Genomic DNA, 23,754 nt, shown 5'->3' with positions numbered 1-23,754 from the left:
GTATCTCTATTTACAATAAACTAAGGTATGGCTCCAATTTCAGGATGATGGCTGAGAAATAAATTGTTTTTCACTGCCTGTTGTGTTAACTCAATCCATTTTCAGCTGTATTGTAGTTTTGCCCCAGATGTTTAGACAAGAGGCTTTTTTGCTTCAGTTCACTCTGCCTTCGCCTGCCTGCTGGTGCTGATACTAACACCCTTAATTGAGCTTCTGTTATCGCCACAAAAGGCTATTTTAATGTGTACTGGATGATCTTCAATCTTCCATCTCCAAGACTCAATGACTCTTATCCTAAATCTCTCCACATCTATTCAGTGATCACCTTTGTACTTGTTGATGTGCTCTGACTCCTGGTCCATCAACACTGAGGTACAAGCTTGTTCCCTGCTTATCTCTGGCCAAATGCACTATAGTTGACAAAATCCAGTTTTAAATGCCAGTAATGATTCAACACTGATAAAGATTGCTTTTATGTCATATTTCATATAATTAGTGGGATGGATTTGTCCTTTGCCTTATAGCAATAGGATAACGTAAAGTAAATTGATTTAGTTTAACAATGGGTGCCTGGGATGGAAACTGCTCATTTGCAGGCAGAACCATGTGGTGATGGGGTGTGGGAAGGCAGGGTTATAGGCTGGAGCAGAAATATACCTACAGGCTTCAGAAATCTGGCACTGCCCTCCTTGACTATTTTGGTACTGTGGGTGAGAGGTGATGGCCTCGTGGGTATGTCACGAAACTGATAATCTAAAAGTTAAAGCTAAAGCTATGAAGGGTACACTTTCAAAGTCCTGTCATGGCACCTGGTAGAATTTGTACTCAATTAATGAAGGGGAAGATGTAGAATTGAAAGCTAGTATTGGTAATAGTGACTGAGAGCTTCCATTGATTGTTGTTACTTGTCACAAAGCCATCTTGTCACTTATGTCCTTTATGAAAGGAAATCTGCCTTCTGAAATGACCCAGCAAGCCACTCAGTTTAAGGATATGTAAAAATAGCCAACTAGATGTTGACCATGCCAGCAATATCCAAAAGTTGAAAGATTCAAGGAAGAAAAAAAGTCAGAATAAATATTTGTGATTTTAATAATTTAAAAAAAAATTCTGTGTGATTTTTGGTTGCAGGCAATTGCCACTGATGGTGGAAATCTACGCTCCCAGAATCCAGCCATTGTCACCATCACAGTCATTGACACCCAAGACAATCCACCCTCATTCAGCCACAGCAGCTACAGTTTTGTAATATTTGAAAATATTGCAATTGGTTCTCTTGTTGGCACTGTATCTGCATCTACACTTGATCTTAATACCAACATCACTTACCTTATCACTTCAGGAGACCAGAAGGGGATGTTTACCATTGGTGAATCAACGGGTCAAATTAACACTGCCAGCACCATAGACAGGGAAGAGCAAGCAATTTATCAGTTAAAAGTTGTTGCAAGTGGTGGCACTGTGACTGGGGAGACATTAGTGAATATCACTGTCAAGGATCTGAATGATAATTCTCCACGTTTCCCTCATGCAGTTGAAAATATTAATGCAGTTGAAAACTGGAATTCAGGACATGCTATTTTCCAGGCTGAAGTAGAAGATCCTGATGAAGGCATTAATGGCATGGTTTCATATTCATTGCGGCAGAATCCTAAAGAACTCTTTCACATCGATGAGAAAACTGGAATAGTAACTTTAAATGGACCACTTGACATCAATGCAGGCTCATATCAAGTGGAGGCAATAGCAACTGACATGGGTGTCCCTCAGCGTTTGTCTAGCTTGATTTTGACTGTCTATGTGCATGATGTGAACGATAATGCACCTGTATTTGATCAGCTTTCATACGAGGTCACAATTTCAGAGGCAGAACCTGTAAACTCTAGGTTTTTCAAAGTCCAGGCTTCTGACAAAGATTCCGGAGTGAATGGGGAGATCACTTATGATATTACACAAGGAAACAGAGAAAAGAAGTTTGGTATTTTTCCTGATGGACAATTGTATATCAAAGCAGAATTGGATCGTGAATCTCAAAGCCATTACGTCCTGATGGTTGTTGCTGCAGACAGAGCAGTGGAGCCTCTGAGTGCAACAGTGAATGTGACAATAATATTAGAGGATGTAAATGATAATAGACCTTTATTCAACAGCACAAATTATGTCTTCCATTTTGAAGAGGAGCAGAGAGCTGGCTCAACGGTTGGTTTTGTCAATGCTGTAGACAATGATTTTGGATTTAATGGTGAAGTGAAATATACCCTTGAAACAGCCCAACTTGATTTTGAGCTGAATGCAGTCACTGGGGAAATTACAAGTATACACAGATTTGACAGAGAGGCTTTAATGAGGCAAAGAGGGGCTGCAGTCTTCACCTTTACAGTAATTGCATCAGACCAAGGATTACCAAAACCTCTCCAGGACCATGCCGCTGTTCAGATATACATCAAAGATGTGAATGACAATGTACCCAGATTCACTAAAGACATATATCAGGCCACGATATCAGAATCAGCAGGAAATTTAACACAAGTACTTCGTGTCAGTGCTTCAGATGTTGATGAGGGAAGTAATGCTTTGGTCAATTTCTATATCATTGAAGGGAATGAAGAAGAGCAGTTTACAATTCAAAGTACCACAGGACAGGTGACATTGGTAGGAAAGCTGGACCATGAAGCTACAGCTTCCTACTCTCTGACGCTCCTCGCGGTGGACTTGGGCACCATACCCTTGAGCTCCACATGTGCTTTAATTATCACGGTGCTCGATGAAAATGACAACACTCCTTCATTTCCTAAGTCTGTGATGTACATTGATGCATTAGAAAATATGAGAGTTGGAGAGCTCGTAGAATCTGCAACTGCTACTGATTCAGATTCAGGGGACAATGCCGAGATCCATTATACCATTACAGGAAGTAACAATCATGGAACATTTAGCATTAGTCATAATACCGGTAGTATTTTCCTTGCAAAGAAAATGGACTTTGAAACCCAATCTGTCTACCATTTGAACATAACAGCAAAAGATAATGGAAGGCCACCAAGATCCTCAACAATGTCAGTTGTGATCCAAGTTCGAGATTTTAATGATAATCCACCTAGGTTTCCACCTGGTGATATTTTTAAGTCTATTGTGGAAAACATTCCTATTGGTACATCTGTACTGACAGTAACTGCCCAAGACCCCGATGCTGATATTAATGGAAAGTTACAATATTGTATAGCCCAGCAAATACCGAGAGGAAACCATTTTGTAATCAGTGCTTCTGATGGGACATTGCGGACCAGTGCAGAGATTGACCGTGAATTTTCCAATCTATTTGAACTGACCATTAAAGCCATTGATCAGGCAGTTCCACTAGATTTCAGGCGTTTTGCTTTAAAGAATATCACCATCTTGGTGACAGATCAGAATGATAATGCCCCTATATTTGTATCACAAAATGCTCTAGTTGCTGATAGTGCTCTTGTAATGGGTTCAATTCTCACAACTATCATGGCTATAGATCCGGATGAAGGACCAAATGGAGAGGTTGAGTATGAACTAGTTAATGGAGATAGTGACACATTCATGATGGATCGATATAATGGAGATATTAGAGTAATAGCGCCATTGCTTCCTTCCAGACTCACATACCATCTTGTTGTGTCAGCTTCAGACTTTGGACCAGAGAAAAGAACAACCAGCACTGAGCTGACTGTTATTCTTCAGGGTGTAGATGGACCTGTCTTCACTCAGCCCAAATACATCACCATTTTACGTGAAGGAGAACCTGTGGGTACCAGTGTGATCTCTTTAGAGGCAGCAAGCCCAAGAGATTCTTCAGCATTACTGGAGTATTACATTGTTTCAGTTCGCTGTGGGGGAAAATCTGTTGGACGGCTTTTCACAATAGGACACCGAAGTGGTGTCATTCAAACTGCTGCTGTGTTGGATCGAGAGCAAGGTCCCAATCTGTACCTTGTGGATGTTTACGCTGTTGAAAAGTCTTCCAGCTTTCCCAGAACACAAAAAGCAGAGGTACGTGGATTTTATTTAAATTATAACTTGCAGGCATAATGGCTCATTCTGTGTGGAATGTCTGTTATTCAGTTTGGCTGCCTTGAAGATTAAATGAGTTTGTTGAATTGTGAAATAAGTGCACTAATAGGTACCATTTTAAAGCACTATAACAGAAGCACTTTGTTTCTTCAACAGCATGTATTTTTGTAAGTTTGCCTTTTAACATTGGGAGGAGCACACTGACTATTACTGTGTGAGAGAGTGTTACAACAAAGGTTTATAGTAATAAAATACTATAATTAATTATTCTTTTTTGATACCCACACTCCTTGTTGAACAAAGTTTTCGTAAACCTGATTTATCTTCCATGTCCTCAAAAGTTATGAAACTGTCCAGTTCAAAGTTATCATTTTATACTACTGAATACTTACAACTAAGTGATACATATAATAGTCTAACTGCATGATAGAAAATTTTGTTAATCAGTAAACATTCTATCTCACTCAAGCCAGTTTCTATCTTCTTTACTGGTGCAAATACTTTAGCAGAGGAGGGTTCTCAATGTTGTTTTGCATGTGGTCCTCTGTTTCTCTAAACTGGAAACAGTGATACAAATAACTGGTAACTAGGAATGCCACGGTTTGACATGATGTAGAATATGAGTGTAATTTTATATTATGTTTCAAGTAAACTTTATAATCTACAAATGGCAAAGCCACAAGTGAGTCATGAGTGTCTCACTCTATACTGTATAAGATAAATTAATCTTACTATCCACTGCTGTATGAAAAATGAAAGAGCTGTTCATTCATTTACATTCCACAGGTTGATTTCAGGTCTGTTAAACACTGAATGAGGTAAATTAACTAGCTTTATGACTTCAAATGGCAAGTTTATGGTTTCAATGAGAGAACAAAGTGACATCAAAACTGACATCAATCTCAAGTTAGAAATGGATGTACATGTATAAAATGTTTGTGAACTTTTATACAAGTGATGCAGTGTCAAGAAACAGATGTATGATGATAGAGATCACGCACTGGGATAGGAGCATTCCTGCCAGACATTGACAGGAAAATGCCTGAAGCTTCCATCACAGCTTGTGAATTTAGTTTTGTACTTGTTAGACATGGTGTACTACTTGTGAATGGCATTATAATATTTAACAGCAAATTAAGCACCTGAGTCCTGATTCTCTGAGTTGAATATGCATTTAGTTGACAGTTTGACTGCTACTCTTTCCTGTGTGGTTCCACAACAGAGCAGGAATTAAAAAAAGACACTATGTACACAATAGTGACTTCAAAAGCGTATTGAGGAAATGTTTACAAAAACTTTCTGTTGTGCAATATAAACTGTGAAAAGTGATTATGTTTACCAAAGGTTGTCTCATGCCATGTCTTGTAACAGTGTTATTGTACTACCACCAAGTTAGATCTTGCTTCTTCCTGAGATCTGATTTCAGTCATAAAACTGCATCTCCTTGACTGTACCTATTCGGTTGAGAATAGTGATAATCATGCAGAATTAGGATACTGTAAAAATGGTGGGTGGCTACCACATTGTGAATTTGAGTTTGTGAGTAATGCTAGAAAAGATATGACATATGACCCAGTAAGTATAATGGCAGTAGGAGCATAGTTAAGAGGGAAACCAGGAGGGCAAAAAGGAGATATGAGATAGCTTTGGCAAATAGGGTTAAGGAGAAACCCAAGAGATTCTACAAGTACATTAAGGGCTAAAGAATAACTGGGAAAGAATGGGACCCCTTAAAGACCATTAAGGCCATCTATGTGTGGAATCGTCAAGAGATAGGTGAGATACTAAACAAATATTTTGCATCAGTGGAGAAGGATATGGAAGCTAGAAAACTTGGCTAAATAAATAGTGACATCTCAAAAAGTGTTCGTATCCAAGTGGACAAAGTGCTGGACATCTTAAAACACACAAACGTGGATAAATCTTCAGGACCTGGTCAAGTGGATTTTAGAACTCTGTTGGAAACTAGAGAGGTGATTGCTGGCCCCTTACATAGGTATTTATGTCATCAATAGCTTTAGGTGAGGTGCTGGAAAACTATAAGGCTGTTAATGTGATGTCGTTGTTTAAGAAATGTGGTAAGGAAAAGCCAGTATAGACTGGTGAGCCTGACATCAGTGATGGGTAATTTGTTGGAGAGGATTCTGAGGGACAGGATTAACATGCATTTGGAAAGGCAAGGACTGATTAAGGAGAGTCAACATGGCTTTGTGTGTGGGAAATCATGTCTCGCTAACTTGATTGAGTTTTTGAAGAAGTGACAATGAAGATTGATAAAGACAGAGCAGTGAATGTTGTCTGTATGGACTTCAGCAAAGCATTCAACAATGATATGAATGATAGACTCGTTAGCAAGGTTAGATAATACGGAATACAGGGAGAGCTAACCATTTGGATGCAAAATTAGCTTGAAAGTAGGAGACAGAGGATGGTGGAGAAGGGTTGTTTTTCAGACTGGAGGCCTCTGACCCGCAGTGTGCTTCAAGACTTGGTGTTAGGTCCATTGCTTTTTGTCATTTAAATAAGTTATTTGGGTGTGAATAAAGGAGAAAAAGTAAGTTTACAAATGACACCAAAATTAATGGTGTAGTGGACAGTGAAAAAAGTTATCTCGGAGAACAACCGGACCTTGATCAGATGGGCTGATGGACCAAGGAGTGGCAGATGAGTTTAATTTAAATGAATGTGAGGTATTGCATCTTGGAAAGGCAAATTGATTACAGTTAATGGTACGGTTTGAGGAGTGTTGCCGAACAAAGAGACCTAGGGGTTCAGGTGTACAATTCCTTGACATTGAAGTCGCAGTTAGACATGGTAGTAACAATGATGTTTGGTACACTTGCCTTTATTGGTCATTGCACTGAGTATTGGAGTTGGGATGTCATGTTGAGGCTGTACGAGGCATTAGTAATGCCACTTTTGGAATGCTCCATTCAGTTCTGCTCTCCCTGCTGTAGAAAAGATGTTGTTAAACTTGAAATGGTTCAGAAAAGAGTTGCAAGGATGTTGCCAGGGTTGGAAGGTTTGAGCTATAGGGAGAGACTGAATAAGCTGGGGCTGTTTCCCCTAGAACTTTGGAGGTTGATGAGGTGACCTTATAGAGGTTTATAAAATCATGATGGGCATGGATAGGGTGAGTAGCTCGAGGGCACAGGTTTAAGGTGAGAGGGGAAAGATTTCAAAGAGACCTGAGGAGCAATTCCTGATTTACTTAGGAGCATTATAATAGAACATTAAAAAGACATAACAAGAATAATTGACATTAATTTCTACTAGGACTTTCTTCCCCAGTCATTTGTCATAACTTTGGCAAAGGATTCAAGGCAACTCAGAGAAATAATGTAAGTGGCTTCTGGTGGAACACATTTCAATATTCGTATACTCATATCCTCTTGAAATCTTTTGTATTTCAAATCACTTAGTATAGAAGGAAATCAGTTGAGAAAAGGTTTGAAACTGTACACTATAAGAGGCTCGTATTTTGTGTTTTAAGAGGTAAATTGCCTAAGAGATTTTGGTTGTTCGAACTTTTCATTTTTATAACATACTGCTAGCCCGCCTTTGGCACTAATCCTAAATGTGCTTTTAACTTGCATTCAAATGGTGGGTAAATGGGAAGTAATTCACCTGAGAATTTCTAAGGATCAGGGAAAAGGTACAACAGGGATAGTACAAAAATACAGGTTTTCATGTTGATGGTGAGCAGCTGACAACTCGCAGCAAAAGGAGGCTGCTATTTGTTTTTTTCAAAAAGACATTCACTTCCATTAAAGTGGAAAGTTACAGCACAGGGGAATAAAACGAGTCTTTACTTTTCTGTTGAGTGATACTCTCATGACACTTTTCCATTCTTAAGAAACCTCTTGAGGAGCATTGCTTAAATAGAGACCCACAGTCTCCCTGCAATTCAGTTACATTCAATCCATTTCCCAAAATCCTTCCTTAAGCAAGAAATAGGAGGACCCGCCAATCCTACTGCTAAAAAGCTAATTCTCTCCTTGTAGTTTGGAAAGAAAACCAGACTGTAGCTTGTAGTACAAATCTTTGAGTTTCCTTGGCTTGTGGACATCGAGAGGATAGTTTCCTAATGGACTGCCATTGACTGAGAGGCCATGTGCTAGCTGTCAGTGGCACAACAGTGTAAGCTTGTCTTTGGAAACTCCTAGTTAAATTGATGAGAACTGTAAGGCTGATTTCACTCCTCGTATGTTATTTGAAAGTGCATCTTAAGTTAGCTTTAGCAAAGAACCTTATAGTTAGAGACAAATTATTGTAAGAGCTTTTGGTAAGTTCTGAAAATTCTTTCTGTATACCAACATTAAATTGCTTGATGTGTATCTTCAAAACAAATTATGATGACGTGGTAGAAGCTGTAATTTAGAGCTCCTACCATGTCGTCTACAAATAAATCCAGTTTCATCAGCTTCTTAGTTGGAAGAGAGTATTTTATGTTGAAATAAACTGCATCCCCTGGATTAGAAACTGTTGGGAGTGTATACCCAACGATATTTATTTGCTTTTTAGTATATTAGTGTAAAGTAGTATGGTTAGTCAGTGCTTCAATACATGCTCCAATGTGAACAGTGAAAAAGAAACTAATATTGCTATTCACAATAAGTAGCGGCCATATTCATAAAAACAAAATCATCCTGAAAATCTATTTGCTTTGAAGGCTGCTTAGTTCAATAATGCAATGGGATGGCAGCAAGAGCAGGTATTCATTGCTTACATTTCAACAGTTGAGAAACTTGAGTGAAGGCTAAATGTTGGATACCACCAACAAAGAAAATAGTAGAGATGATAAAATAAATAAGAAGCATTTAGAATTAAAACCAGAAAATGCGGGAAATATTGTGCAATCTGGCAACATCCACAGAGAAAGAAGCACTGTTCGTAGATTAGGTTGGATTCCCTATAGTGTGGAAACAGGCCCTTCGGCCCAACAAGTCCACACTAACCCTCCAAAAAGTAACCCACCCAGACCTATTTCCCTCTGACTAATGCACCTAACACTATGGGCAATTTAGCATGACCACTTCACCTGACCTCCACATCTTTGGACTGTAGGAGGAAACTGGAGCCCCCGGAGGAAACCCACGCAGACACGGGGAGAATGTGCAAACTCCACACAGTTGCCCAAAGCAGGAATCGAACCTGGGTCCCTGGAACTGTGGCACAAAGGTGCTGACCACTGAGAAAGAAGCACTGTTCATGTTTCAAATTGATGACTGTAGTATTGTGGTTTAATTGATTCGTGTTAAGTTTCAACATAGAACAATAGGAGATTATAACTGTTAAGGAGTTCTAATGCTTTCAGGTACCGGTACTTAATGAGCCAGCACTTAAACTTTTGCCATGGATCTGGATGCACTTCCTGTGTAGTTTCTGGTGAAATGGATAGTACGAGTTCCCTACAAAGAGGGGATTGGGGAACTCTGGTTGAGGGTGGGAGGAGAAGAGCGAAATAGTCTGTCTGCTTCTCAGACTTAAAGATGGTGAGAAGGAGCAGTTGCTTGTCTTCTCAAGAAATTTTGTTCAATTCTGTACCCTTTAGGCCAGAGCCTAAAGAGGCCTGAGGTTAAAAAAAAACTTGTACCTCATTTCTGTCCTGGTTTCCCGCATCATGCAATTTGGACGCAGACCTTTCGACATTTGGTACATGGGCTTCTCACAGAAGCACATTACCTCCAGCCTTGCCAATGGCCACCACCCCTGCAATTTGAGATACCTGGAAATCAATACGTCACCACTCTTCCATTGAAGTGTATCTTCAAACATTTGGACAGTTAGAGTAAATGAGGATGCTGTGATTCCTAGATTCGACATAGAGAATGCTGGGTAGTTTCGGTTATGCTGGATAATTTGTAAAAAGATTACGAGAAGCAATAATTGCACTAAGAATTTTCCAGTTTGTCAGCTGCTTCTGTTTATTTGGTCAAACTTTCTTCTGAGCAGCTGTTAGACATTAGGATTTATCTGACTTAGTATGCACACCAGTTATCAAAAAATTCCAAAAACAATCAATATTTCAATGCTTTGGCGTTTGCTGTGCATACTGAAGTTGGGATAAAGTAATAAATCCAGAAAGGGTGCTAGTGGTCAGATTTTTATTTTCCCTGCTAACAATCTCATCCAATGGTCCAGGCTGGAATTACTGCTTATGTGAGCAGTATATAGGCTATGGCTGTGAAACGGTATGGAGTGAAAGAGCCAGCTGCCCCACACGTTATGGACACACAGAAGATGAATGGTGACTTTGGTTATGCAGAGGAGGACAGCCAACATGTATTTCTGTCCTCCCAAAAACAGGCAGCACTCTAAGTTGTAGGTGGAATAAAACATACTTTAAAAGGAAGTATGCAATAATGACAATACATTTCCGTTCTTTTTTTACAGGAAGTATGTTGGGCTATGACCCTGAATTTATTTTACTTATACTTTTACTATACTTACTGGCTACATGGAAGTTGAGGTGGAGATTTACACTGTTCACCAGCAGAGGGAGTTACATGCAAGTTTCTGTGTGTAAAATAATTTAAATAATTTGGTCTGGTTTAATAAATGCGAGTAACTGTGAGTTTTTCCTTTCATCAGCCTCTGCATCCACCTTATTATCCCCAACCGCACACAAACACACGCAAACACACACAAAACACGCTGTACAAGCTAACCAAGAACCTGCTGAACATTAACATAGCTCTTTGAGAAGAGGCTTCAGACCTACTTAGGTGCCATCTGTGCCAACATGCTAGAAGGAAAAATCAGTAAAATTTGTGAATGATACAAGTTTACTTTAAGCCTGACTTATCTTGTACATTTCAAAATGGAGGGACAGTATGACCAATACTTTCATTGCCAAGTAATGCTGGTCTTTAACTAATTTTTCCCACTGGCACCATGCTAGGGCTGCAGACAGAAGGAACTCTGACACAGTCTTCCATGTGGTACAAGACAGGAAATTCTCATTCCTAGACTTACCCTTCACAAAATTGTGCTGACTACAGAGAGTTGCTAGTGGCACCATCACCATACTCCTTTTCACTCAAGTCTGATATCCGATGCAAAGGAATCAAAATCACTTCACAGGTGATCAAATTGTTTGTCACCAGATTGCTTTTTTCAAAACCTCAAGGTACTATATCCTGTTAAAACAATGTTCACACTTGAAAGTGTTTACACTACAATTTGTGTAAAATTCCCAACAACTGCCCTAACATAAAGCTTCCATAACTTCAAAACATCTTCCTCAACAATTAATACCTCACACTTTATCTCTCTCATTATAATGACTACGTCATCTTTGGGTTACTTATACTCACACATAGAACCTTCTCCTCCTTACCCTCACCTGAATTACTCCAAAATAATTATTTCCTTTGAAATATACTGGAAACTCGACCTATTACTGATGGACATGTTGGTAAGTAGATGAACAGAAGGAAAACTCTGCTGCTCAGATGTCTCTTTCAGAGATGAGTGAAAACATACGTTGTTTTGATGGGAAACACACTGGATATCTCTTCCTAGTTATATATTTATATCACTGGCTATTTGGTGATGCCTTCAGAAGCATTTGCATGTGTGTTGAGAGTTTGCAGCCTGGTGAATTAGGCCATCATGTGAGCTCCCTCGCTGTGTACTTCTACCTAGGGAGAAGTTCAGGTAGATGGAGTCAATGGCTGTATGAAAGAGGTCATCTGTGACCTGTAACGCACACACCCTGGTTAAGGTTGCACCAAGCCAGTGGCAGCTTGGAAAGAAGCTCGGAAAGACAAATATGAGACTGTTGTCTACTTTAATGTCCACAGAGAGAAGAGATGTCATTGGAGCGAGTTGTTGTAATGAAGTTGGTGGAGATGATGCAACTATGCAATGCACAGTCTTCCTTACAAGACTAGTATGGCACTTACAGTACCTAGCATCTGGTGGTCTATCCACAATCAGGTTGCCTGATTTCCAGAGCAATCGCACATCCAGGCAGAAAAGTACAGATGCATGTCAGGCTTTTAGAAGCTAATTGGAAGCAATTTCAAAAACGCGATGACAATATAATCAAACCAAGTCATTACATTTTTGGGTGTAGAGTGACTTTGGTGACTGGTTATGTTGATGTTTATCAGAAAGCCAACTTCACCCACAGTCAATTGGCAACTAATGGTATTGTCCTGGAAGTCTGGCAAGTACATTCATTTCTTTAGACATTCAAAGAGACAGCTGCTCAGGGTGTTGCAAATTCCGTTCCCTCCTCCTTTCTCTTCTGTCTGGGTGGGTAGGGTATAGATCATTTGTCATCAGTCAATCTGAAGATTTACTGTTCGACTTGTGTTCTCTCAGATGGAGTGTAATATGTCTAAAAACTCCAATACCTTCAAAGCCAGTCATGATTCTGGGGTCAACTTACAATTCCTAAGTTCTCGTAGGTTAATGGGTTCTCCAGATTTTTGTAAAGGATGACCTGCTAAATAGGTTTTCAGGGAATTCAGTTTTCATATGAAGCTGCAATGCTGCATGCTATGTTTTGCACACAGTTCCTTTAAACACTGTAATTCAAATCTAAAACCATGCTAACAGACTGAAAGTCATTTTGGATCCATTTGAAAATTATGGACTCGTTTGGACCTCTGGCTGGAATCTTGGTAATACAGTCACATTACTTTTGGAATATCTGACAACTTCAAAAAACGTGAAAGGAATTTATTTGCTGCACACTGTGGTCCTGCACTACAGTGAAAATTAAAATTAGCAAAATTGGAATATTTAATGGATAGTAACCACAAAGTAATTCTCGAGTATGTTTTTATAGTTGCATGAATAATTTTTTAGGTGAGTCTGACATTATGATTTCGATGGTGTCTCTGGATTACAAAATTATTGTTTAAACTTGACTAATGTACATAAGACTACAATTTAAAGTAAGAATAAAATAGTGAGTTGTGAAGTATGAAAACAAGATAATTTTTTAATTTTAAAGCAGCTTTTTGTTTTAATTTTTATAACATTTCTGAAAAGTAACATGTACATGCTGGCATAGTGATATATATGCAGAGCAATTATGAAAGATTTATGTTCAACATGTGCTTGTGGCCATCAGCACAAATGAGGCTATTATTAACACTGTAATTACAATAATGAAAGAATCAAGGAGAGTAGAACACAATGATTTAAAGATTGACTGACTATAAGCAGACATGTGATAATGGCTAAAGCCGAGACACATATTTTAGTCTTTAAACGTTTTCAAATTTATTGCAGACACTTGGGTCTTGAGAGTTTGATTTAAAGTAAGGTTAATCCATATGTTGTAGCCAGATGTACCTAAATAACTGTGTTAATTTTCAACCAAAACAGAGTCTTCCCATTTTCAGGCAAGCAACTTCCCAATTGTTAAAGTGGTGGTACTTGCTATTTTATTGTAATAGGTGCAATCAAAGATGAAAAATGTTACCTGGTTGTAGAGTAATGCAGGAGATGCAGCAATCCATTTAACTTGATGCGTACTTCTGGCAGGAAACTAGTTAGCTGAGTTTATTTCTCACTCAGCAGAATCAGCAAGGCACCACAACAACTTGAACGAACAAATCTCCCTGAAGTGTCACCAGTTTATTTCTTGCCTGAAATGGGTCTGAAGTGTATTTACCAACAAATGAAGATTGGATGCCCCGTAGCTATGTGCCATCTTCCACTAGTTAGAATAGCGGGGGTAGGCAAGGGTCGTAAGTGAAGGAACAGGATAAATCTAGGGTGAGGGAGATTAAGGTTTTTGTTGTGGGCTTGGGAAGAGCAGGGCTCCATGAAGGACAGTGTTGCCATGAAAATCTTCCCTGTGTGAGTTACTAGCAGGAAGACCATGAGTGACAGCAAAAATGTCTTATCAGTTGAAGTGATGAGAATCCAATCAGTATTTACGCATGAAGTTCCCACCTGAGTTAATCAGACAGGCTGTTCTGCCACTAAAACCACCTCATTATAATCTGACATTGATGGGAATGGAGTGGAAAATGGAACTGCTCCAAATTTAACTTCATGCTTCTCATTTCCCATTGAGTAGGGATAGTAAAGCCCCTGTCGAAATAATTTACAGATTGTACAGCAAAATCAAGGCAAACATTATTTTACTGATATTCCCACTGTTTGGCTTTCTGAGAATGTGGTTATTTCAGGGCAGAATGCAAGGAAGTGCAGTCGACTTGGCGTTGAAGTGTTGGCTTGGGTTCCAGCTTAACAGAGTTGTGTACACCAAACATTGGAGGCTGCTGTGGCCAGACTGAAAGGACACAGATGGTTAAAGCTGATAAAATTAATCAAAATACTATTGTTATCTTAGTTCAGTGTTTTGCATATACTACGTCTCCTCCTCTCTCAGTCTTAGTCAGCTCAGTAACATAAACAGGGACACAATAAAGAAGAAATTGCAAGAGTTTCCTTTGATAGTTGTGATAGTTTTAATGGCTTTGTTGAGAAATTGTTTGAATGGAAATAACCCACATCCCAGGTGGAAGATAAAGCTTCTTTAGTGATCTAAACCAAGTCTCCCCTTCACTTTCTTTGACTTCTACATGCAAAAATAAATTAATGTTCGGTTATAATATCACATTACTATAGGTTAATGAAATTAATGAAGCATTGGCATCCTTTTGGATTATGCAAACTGGCTTCTAAAACAGTCAAGTGACAGAACGGAAGAATACAAATGTCAAAGGTACTGATAAAGGTAAGATCTCACTTATTGGGCATTTGTATTCACCACAGCCCTCTCCCAAGAAAAGAAAGCACTTCCAGAAATGCTGAGAGGCAATAGTCTACACAGAAACCACTGCTGACAATGGTGTTCTTCATGTTATCATTCAAACACTGTAAGAAAGAAAGTTCTTCATTGTGCTGAAGCACATATGTATGTAAATTTCCCTGGAAAAAGTGTCTCATGGCCAAATGACAATGAGTAGCAATGCAGCTTAACATTTACATGTGGGGCCTAACATTAAATAAAGTAATATCAAATATCTATAAAGCAATCATTATTCAATAGGGAGTATGTATCAGTCAGTGGTAGAGTAGCTTCTTCATTTGGGGCACAGGAGCTGGGTACATCACTGTTTTGTAGCAATTGGCCAGAAAGTAAAACATGAAACAATGGTGCCCCATGCTTTTCAGAAGCTCTTTCAATAGCCAAAAATCTCTGAAGGTGGGAAAAATCTGTTTATGTTGTAATATTTTAACCTGTGTTTTAAGAGCAAGAAATAAAATGGGATAAAAATTTAGGTTACCTATGGCTTTAACAAGGTTGCCAAGTCCAAATGTTAAGTTCCACAGACATCTAGAGACAGAACAGGTGATGGTCATTTTTCTAGATTTTTGACAGTTTAATTAAAGGGATTTTTGTTTGATTTCTCAACTTTGATCTCCTTTCTGACATGTTGTTTAAGAGCAGTACTAATGGTAGAGGTGAAGTAAATGTGGCAACTGATTGTTGACACTAAATTTGAGCTTTAAAATCAGGTTTCTGCTTAATTTCTTTGATGCCAACATGGTTGAGATTGTGATCTTGTATTGAGGGTAATCTTGGCAGAAGGTGAAGATTGTACCTTGCCACACACCATCCAGAAGGAAAAACAAGTTGAACTTGTGAATGACACACACACACACCCAACCCTCAGATTCTGATGAAACAGAGATGAGGGATTTTTTCAGAAGGTTGTGAGTCTTTGGGATTTCCTTCTTCAAAAGACAGAGGATGTAGGATCTTTAAATATTGTTAAGTCAGAGATACGGGTAGATAGATTCATGATTACCGGGTGATGAAAGATTTTCAGAGATATACAGAAATGTAAAGTTGAGGTTAAAATCACCTCAGCCATGATCTTGAAAGGACATGTGTCTGACTCCTGCTGTTTGTTTTTGTGTTTGTATGTAATTCACTGGACCTCCATTTTGGAGTGTAAAGAATAACTAGTATGTTCATCTCCAAGTACTCCTTTTTTTTTCAGTAGCTTTATTCTCTAGGTATAGGGACACGGTCTTCACGTGTGTCATAGCACTCCTCCAACTTGTTGATGTGTTGTCTTCAGTTAGTGCCTTTAATGAAAATAGGGACGTTGCTTTTGTAGAGTTACTTTATGCTTTTCATTACTTGGTCCGAATTGTTTCTGTTTACTTTAACCGAATAAAGGAGCACATATGCTGAGAAATGTTATGAAAAGTCATGAAAAGACTGTGACTGAGAGTTAGAGTTCTACATACTAAGTGTGGAAGCGGGTGTCTTCAAGGACTGATTCCATGAACAGTTTCTCCTTGACTCATGAGCCTCAATATTGAAGTCCTGACTCACCAGAAGCTGTAGACTTGTTACTGAGAAGAAATGTGTTTGCCTTTCAAATTTTGGAGGTGAGGGGAGAGAGGTTTTGGGATATCTGAGGCAAGGGCAAGAGGATGGCTTTCACCAGCCAACTCTATGCTCTCCATCTCTACCTTTGATTGGCCCCAAATTGGGGCAAATGGAGGCCTCCAGTAGGACAAATCTGATAGGCCCAGTTGGAAATCCAGCCACTTTACTCACCTGCTGGAAAGGCAATAATTGGTGGTGAGTCAAGAATGTTTCCCCTGGATTTCCTTACCCGGCAATCCACAGCTGAGGTGGAGAAAAAAAGATGTCTATCTCTGCAGACTCATGTCTTTGCCATTTTCAACACCTTCCTTGCCACCTCCAATAAGTGAATAATCATGCCAGCTTTCACAAACAAGAAAAGAATAGCTTAGATTGTTTGAAACTATTTGGAAAAAGAATGTTGCACATCATTTTCCGTTTATTTTCTAACTCAACTAAAATCCTTTTAGGATAGCTAATGAAACAAAACTTACTGCTGTTTCTACTGTTTGTTTTTGTTCCACAGCAGTTCACAGTACATTAATCTTTTTGGTTGGCCTATACATTTGTTTTAGGTTTCTTCATCCTTCTTAGTTTCCTCCACTGTTGCCTCCTGCCGCCACACTTCCTTCTTCAGGGTGGGACTTTTTGTGCCACGTACTTCATCATGGCCACCATCAATGCCATTTCATGATTCTGTTAGTTTTTCCTTCCTCTGCCCCAAGGTAAATCACTACATGAGTATAAAAGCATTCTATTTAACTGCTTAGGTGACAACTCCCAAAAGTAGCAGAAGTAAGGGATGTTGGAATGCTGTGGAATCTTTAACTGGATTTCAGGCCTGAGGGTATGAAGCTAAAGCTGTACTTGCTCAACTGGATGAGATTATATTTCTCATATACAGTTGAAATGTAGGTAATTCAGTAGTCTGGGTTTCAGTGGAGGAAAGTTGACAGTGAAGTAAAATTCTCAATTAACCCGTGAGCTGCTCACATTTTGTAAAGTAATCATATCCCCTTAAACCTGCTGCTAAAAGTTCTGTTGTGAGATCTTCTGAACTCCACTAAGACTTCACATTTCTGTGCTCAGTAGAAGCTCAGTAAACATCTTCACAGATTCATTGTTTTGTTGTGTATCCATTTACATCAGATCTCAAGTTGCAGTTCAGTTGAAAATGCAACAGAAATAAATCATAGTTTTTTCTCTTGTGTTTCATGGATGTTGCCTCTATTATTACTTACATATTACAGAAATCTCAAAGGTGTGTTTTTTTGATTATATATCATTCGCAATATGTAAACAGTGTACTCATTGAAAAGAGAATAATGCCCTGCTAGTTCGCTATTGCCAAGAAATGCATTTACATTTATACAAGACCCAGTGAATGTTGGAAAAAATAAACATACAGAGCAACATTTTCACGAACTGAAATGCATTAGTATCACCAAAGAAGTGACAGATTGATTTCTCTTTTTGACCGTTCTGAAGATGTGCTCATATCTGTCACTCAGAACTTTAAGGTAAGAAGAGATAGTTAATCACTATTCATACAAAAAAAAGAGACTGATGTTACATTTTCTATTAAGGTTGAATGGGGAACTGACTAAGATTCCCGCATCTTTTGATTACTAGATTTTAATTTGCAGAGGTACCATTTCAGCTTTAATAAAATTACAGCTTGAGCTAGGATTTGACAAAAATCCAAACAACGTTAGAGCTAGCCAGTAAGTGTCTGAGTTATCACCACCTCCCTTACAGAAGGCAATCTCACTCATCTTTTTGCTTGACAGTATACCCATCTCACCAGCTCTTTTAAGCATCATATGCTAAACAATTAGGAAATGGAGCCAGTTTCTGTACAGAGAATCATATATCAAGGAATGAAGTTTTGTGTAATGCAGAGTATGGAGAAATTTGTGGAGTTCTGTGTTCTCTGAGCTTCCCTACTGAAAGAAAGATAAATATCTCAGTTTTGACTTATTAATGTGTACCAGGAATAATGGCAATGGTGGCCTTCATGGTTTTCAATGCTACATTTTTTTATTGGATTGTTTCAGTTGAATCTGATCTGACTGGTCTTCGCACACATTTTCTTCATTATATCTCACACAGATAGCCCAACCTATTCCTCTTCAGCCAATTCTCCACAAATGATGATAATAAATACTTTTTTTTAACTTGGAAAGCTCATCTCTGAATGAGGTGCAATGAGGGATGTTTGGCTGTGTAATCTCTCAAGTTGCCAGAATTGTGCAACTTATTCACTTGTTCTCCAAAGAAAACAAGCCATTATTATGTGCAACAACAGGAGGGAGTTAGCAGCACTGATCAATAGGAATATGATGAGGCTGAACTAAAAAGTATAATAAGTCCAACACAAGAGGTAATGCCACAAAGGGAAAAAAAAGCGTTCAAGTGGAAAATATAGAGAACAAATACTATGTAAAGATACACATAGTAGTGAAGGCAGTAAACTAAATATCCAGAATGAAGGTGAAAACAGCATCAATCAAATCAACATTGAATAACAATCAGGACCAGTGAAGAATTTAATCATTAGATATTGAGAAGTTTTGACCAAATAGTTAGTGTTCATTGCTTCAGTATTTGAGCAGCTAGTGTCATAAATGTTGTTATTGCATTCACTCATCAGGCTTGAAGCATATTTATAAAGTTTCTGCTCCTGTTTTCTATTCAGAAAGTTTCATTACCTAAATAAAAAGGTGTATACTGGCCATTCAACAAAGCCACATTCTAAATTCTTTTTGGGAAGTTTATTTTTAAACCACAGGCAACTTCACTTGCTAATGTGTTTCTGACTGTCAAGCCTCATTAGCAATCTGCGAGTACACATATGGTTAGTGTACGTTATTACTGCTTAGTGCATATTTACTTCTCAGTTGGTCAACTGTCTATCAGCCATTGGTATGTGTAAACATTAAAATAAGAGACCTATGGGGAAAATCAGCCTAGAACTACTCATAATTTCTTTTACTGAACTGTTTCCCTTTGATTTCATTGTTGAGTTTAAGTGTCCACCATGAGTTTTAGAATTTAATTGTTTGGGGTGAGATGGAAGTGACTAGCACAGAGATTTTGGAAAAGTGCATCCTCCTAAGGAAAAAGGTTCACGTCAAACATGAAGTGATGTGGCAAAAGGAGCCTTCTGTGAAATTCTAATATGAAGAGCTTTGGGCAGTTTCACCTTAGTTACTCCTCGGCACTTAGAACTGTTTGCATTCGGACCTGAACAGAGTTGAAGCATTCTCAAGAGATCACAAAGGCATATCGTGTTGGAAGTGAAAATGTGGTTGGTGGATGCTCTCTGGCTGTTGGATTTAAGATACATCATTGGAAAAGAGTACAAGGAATGCTGCTTCACATCTGACCTCTGTGTCTTTGATCTGGGTGTGCTTTTTCTTCCGGAAAACCTGGTCAAAACACCTCAGTTAAATCTAGGTAATAATGCTGTTGGCCAGAACAAGGAAGGTTAAACCTCTAAGGTGTCGTTCTTAGCCATGTTTACGCATCACGTAATTATATGTTGGCTCAACAGTATACCTGTTCAGGTCAATATGCTTTTGAAGTACAATTTAAACTATTAAGGCTAAGCATTGTGCAATTGATCTTGCTTAACAGCTAACCTGATTGTGTTCATTTTATTAAAAGGCAATATATAGGCCCAACCCAATAGAGAGCCAACATGAGAATGACAAAATTTAGGTGGAGCTTTTGACTGTTCCACCACCTGTCTGAATAATGCTTTTTGAGAAGAGGCTAAGTTCCTCATTGTGGGGATAAATGAATAGAGAGGATCGAGTTATTATTCAACTACTTTTTCTCACTGCAAGCCCCTATTCTGCAAGACAAATACGGCTGGGCAGTTCTTTGAAAAGAAAAGGAGAAAGGCAGATGCTGTATTGTCACATGCAGGTGAGAAGGAGTGGAGTGGCTCCACTCTTTTCCCATTCCTCATTTGACCATAGCCACCTTTTTGAAAAGGGTGTACTTGCAAGTCAGGGAGAGCTTAACTGTTCATATAATGTGATAGTAATAGACACAATCAAACTTTTTCCAAGTTCTTTTTAATAGAAAAAAAGGGAAAGTCTTATTGTACTTAACCCAGTCTATTAAAGCAATTCACAAAAATACTAAAATTAAAGGGGCCAAACCCCGTGGACTGCTGTGTTTAGCATTGAGGAGGGTTAAAAATGTAGCCGAATTTAAAATAAGTCTGTTCTTCGTGACCATATTATGTTCAGAGCCAGTATCCTGTTGTCCAAGTGATTATGGCTTACTGTTTGCTTCCATCCAATTGGGAGCCCAGATAATTCCCCAATACTTTGCTAATGATGTAGGAGATTATTTCCATTCATAGGAGAAAGTGAGGACTGCAGATGCTGGAGATCAGAGCTGAAAAATGTGTTGCTGGAAAAGCGCAGCAGGTCAGGCAGCATCCAAGGAACAGGAGAATCGACGTTTCGGGCATAAGCCCTTCTTCCTGAAGAAGGGCTTATGCCCGAAACGTCGATTCTCCTGCTCCTTTGATGCTGCCTGACCTGCTGCGCTTTTCCAGCAACACATTTTTAAGCTCTATTTCCATTCATACCCCTGCAAAGCAAACAGGTTATCTCCATTTCAATTGTGTTCATACAGTGATGCAAATACACAGCTATCTTTGATTGTGAGCCCAAGTCACTGGAATGTGGCTTTAGTCCATTTAAAAGTTGAGTTAGGGATATTGAGCCAGTAATTTGAAGCATTTTTTTTGTATGAAGCCTGAGCTTATAATAATATACCCGTTTTTTAAGAAAAGACGAGATGCCTTTGAATGGTAATGACGCTGGAATTAGTAACAGTGTGTGGTAGTAGTTATGTAACGTGGCTAAGCAAATGTATGCAAAAGCTACAGTAGGTATAAGTGTGATTGAAGGCTTCAGTGTAGTTTAATGTCAATGTGCAGTGACAAGTATAGTTCAGTCACATATTTTGTAGTTGGCAAAGGAGTAACTTGCATCTAACTTGTAAATTTTGGTTGCAAATTTCAGGCTTATGTTTCTGCCCCCTTCCAAAGCAGCTTCCTGTCTGCTTTTTTAAATTTTTCCTTCCTTTTGAGTCAATTCTCCTTTGAGAAAATACGTTGCCTATGGATTTATACTCTTCTTAGTTCTAGCTATAAATCTTTGTTTATGCACTGCTGGGAAACCTTATTGTTCACTTCCTCCCCAGTTCCCCCCTCAATAAATCCACAAATCTTCAATCTTCAACAAAAAAGCACAAATAAACTTGAAACAACTTGATATCAGTTGTGTTCAGTTTTAAAGTAAATAGAGAATGAGGAAAATCTGCTGAAGCAGGAGTAAGAGGAGGTTACCCTTGGTGCCACGATTTGTAATGTATTACAAAATGCAGTGTGCATTACAAGTGAAAATGTAACCAAGGACTGATTATTACATTTGAGAAGTGTTCTGCTTCTGTGTATTTATGGATCACCACAAACCTTGGAATAAAATTTCACCTAAAATGGATCAAGACACAACTTTATGATGGGTATGCTAGAGGAAGGTAATATTTAAAGACAGTGGTTTGATTAGATTAGATTCGTTACTCTTCGGCCCAACACTGCCCCCCGAAGAGTAACCCACCCAAACCCATTCCCCTACCCTATATTTACCCCTGACTAATGCACCTAACACTGTGGGCAATTTAGCATGGCCAGTTCACCTGACCTGCACATCTTTGGATTGGATTGATGAGAAGAAGGTAGAAATGTGCAACACATGGGACAGAGTGTAACATAAACAAGTTTCTTTAAGAAATAAAAGTAAGTTTCCATCATAAGTTAAAATCCAATCCTATTCTTATTAATATCTTGGCACCACTTTAGCACTGATGCAATTAAATATAAAGACTGACAATTATTAGCGAGTTTTGAGAAGATTTATAGCTCAGGTTGAGGTTCGCCAGAGGCTCAGTGAAAATATTCCCTTGTATGGTGACAAATTGTCTGAAACAAACCTTCCAGCTCAGCGAACAAACTTACATCCACTGACAAATATTATTATTGGCACTCAAGTTTATCAGCCAACAAAGAGCAGGTATATTTCCCCGCACCTGTACTTGATTTGAACAAAACTGAAACTGAGCTCTCCGAAAGCTGTTGCCCTTTTGCTTGGAACTGACCGAAAGTAAACGTTCAGACCATCAGTACTTTTGAACCCTGAAAAAGCGATGAGTGGTTCCAATGATCCTTGTGGAGAGAGCATCAAATAACACCAAAGCCTACCCACAGCAAGACTAATACAATTATGATTAATAAGCATTGTAAAAGCATAAATGTAAAATTACAGCTCAAGGTGCATCTAAAGAGAGGTTTTATGATTTTATGGAAAGGGCGAAAACATGAGCTGTTGCTAGCTGGTCATTTGTCTTTAAAGGTGGACCACCTTTATCCATTGTTTAAGTGACAGGGTGGCCATGGAAATATTGTCACCTGATTCATGACATCAGTAGATAAGATCTCTGACTCTGAATTCCTACAGTGACAAATAAAGTTCATTCTGTCATGTGCTAAACACCTTTTGAAAAATAATATTGTCCTGTGTTTAGAAAAATGGTGATGGCAGATGGATTTTTTTTTTGCATGGTCTCAATGAAAACATCCTTTATAACTTTTATGGCTCAGTCTTCCCTCTTGGTGATAATGCAAAATATTTTTTTTTCCCCATTCCATGCTGCTCGCAGCAGTCTTGAAAAATGGCTGCCGCTTTGCCAGAAATCCCTTGCCATTCATTAGATGTTAATTTATAGTGGTAACTGGCAAAATTGCAACAGTGCTACTTGTCTGCTAAGGATTAATTCCCAAGCTGAACTGATTGTTCACATCTTCAGTGTTACGTCCAGCAGCAGTGAAAGTGAGGAACTGCAATGTGAGACAGAGTTACAACATTGTTTGCTACCTTTCATTCTTGAGAAATATATGGTCAAAATGCATTTATCTTCTCTTCAGGGAATTGAAATGAGCATGTGTCTAAAGATATTAACTGGACTTGGTAGACAGGTATATGATCTTTTTAAAGCAAAATACTGTATATTTTCAAATTGGTCACGAGTTTCAAAAAGAACAAAATAGTCTAAAGAGTAATGCATTTAAATATGTTGAGGCATGACAGTGTAGCAATCATGAATTTGGAAGAAATTTGTTTTTGTCGAAAAACCTACTGGTGAATATGCATCATCTAAATAAAGAAGATTATTCAGAAATAATATCAAGGATCTTTATCGGAGAAGGAACTTGAACATTAAGCACCAGCATTAACCTAGTTTACAACTATTTTAAAAGTAGCATTTGG

General features: G+C 38.6%; 1 protein-coding gene across 2 annotated transcripts in view; it reads left to right on the top strand.

The window, feature by feature from the left end:
• Positions 1–23,754, top strand: part of fat4 (FAT atypical cadherin 4) — a 371,960-nt gene that overhangs the window by 7,908 nt on the left and 340,298 nt on the right. For both annotated transcript variants that reach the window (XM_072584175.1, XM_072584176.1), the window contains exon 2: positions 1,132–4,020. In XM_072584175.1, coding sequence (XP_072440276.1) covers positions 1,132–4,020 — 2,889 coding nt within the window. The remainder of the gene's footprint in view (positions 1–1,131; positions 4,021–23,754) is intronic.

This window comes from Chiloscyllium punctatum, chromosome 14 (assembly GCF_047496795.1).
Source record: "Chiloscyllium punctatum isolate Juve2018m chromosome 14, sChiPun1.3, whole genome shotgun sequence".
Classification (NCBI taxonomy): Eukaryota; Metazoa; Chordata; class Chondrichthyes; order Orectolobiformes; family Hemiscylliidae; genus Chiloscyllium; species Chiloscyllium punctatum.
The sequence above is the reverse complement of the archived record's forward strand: the minus strand, read 5'-3'. Positions and strand labels throughout refer to the sequence as shown.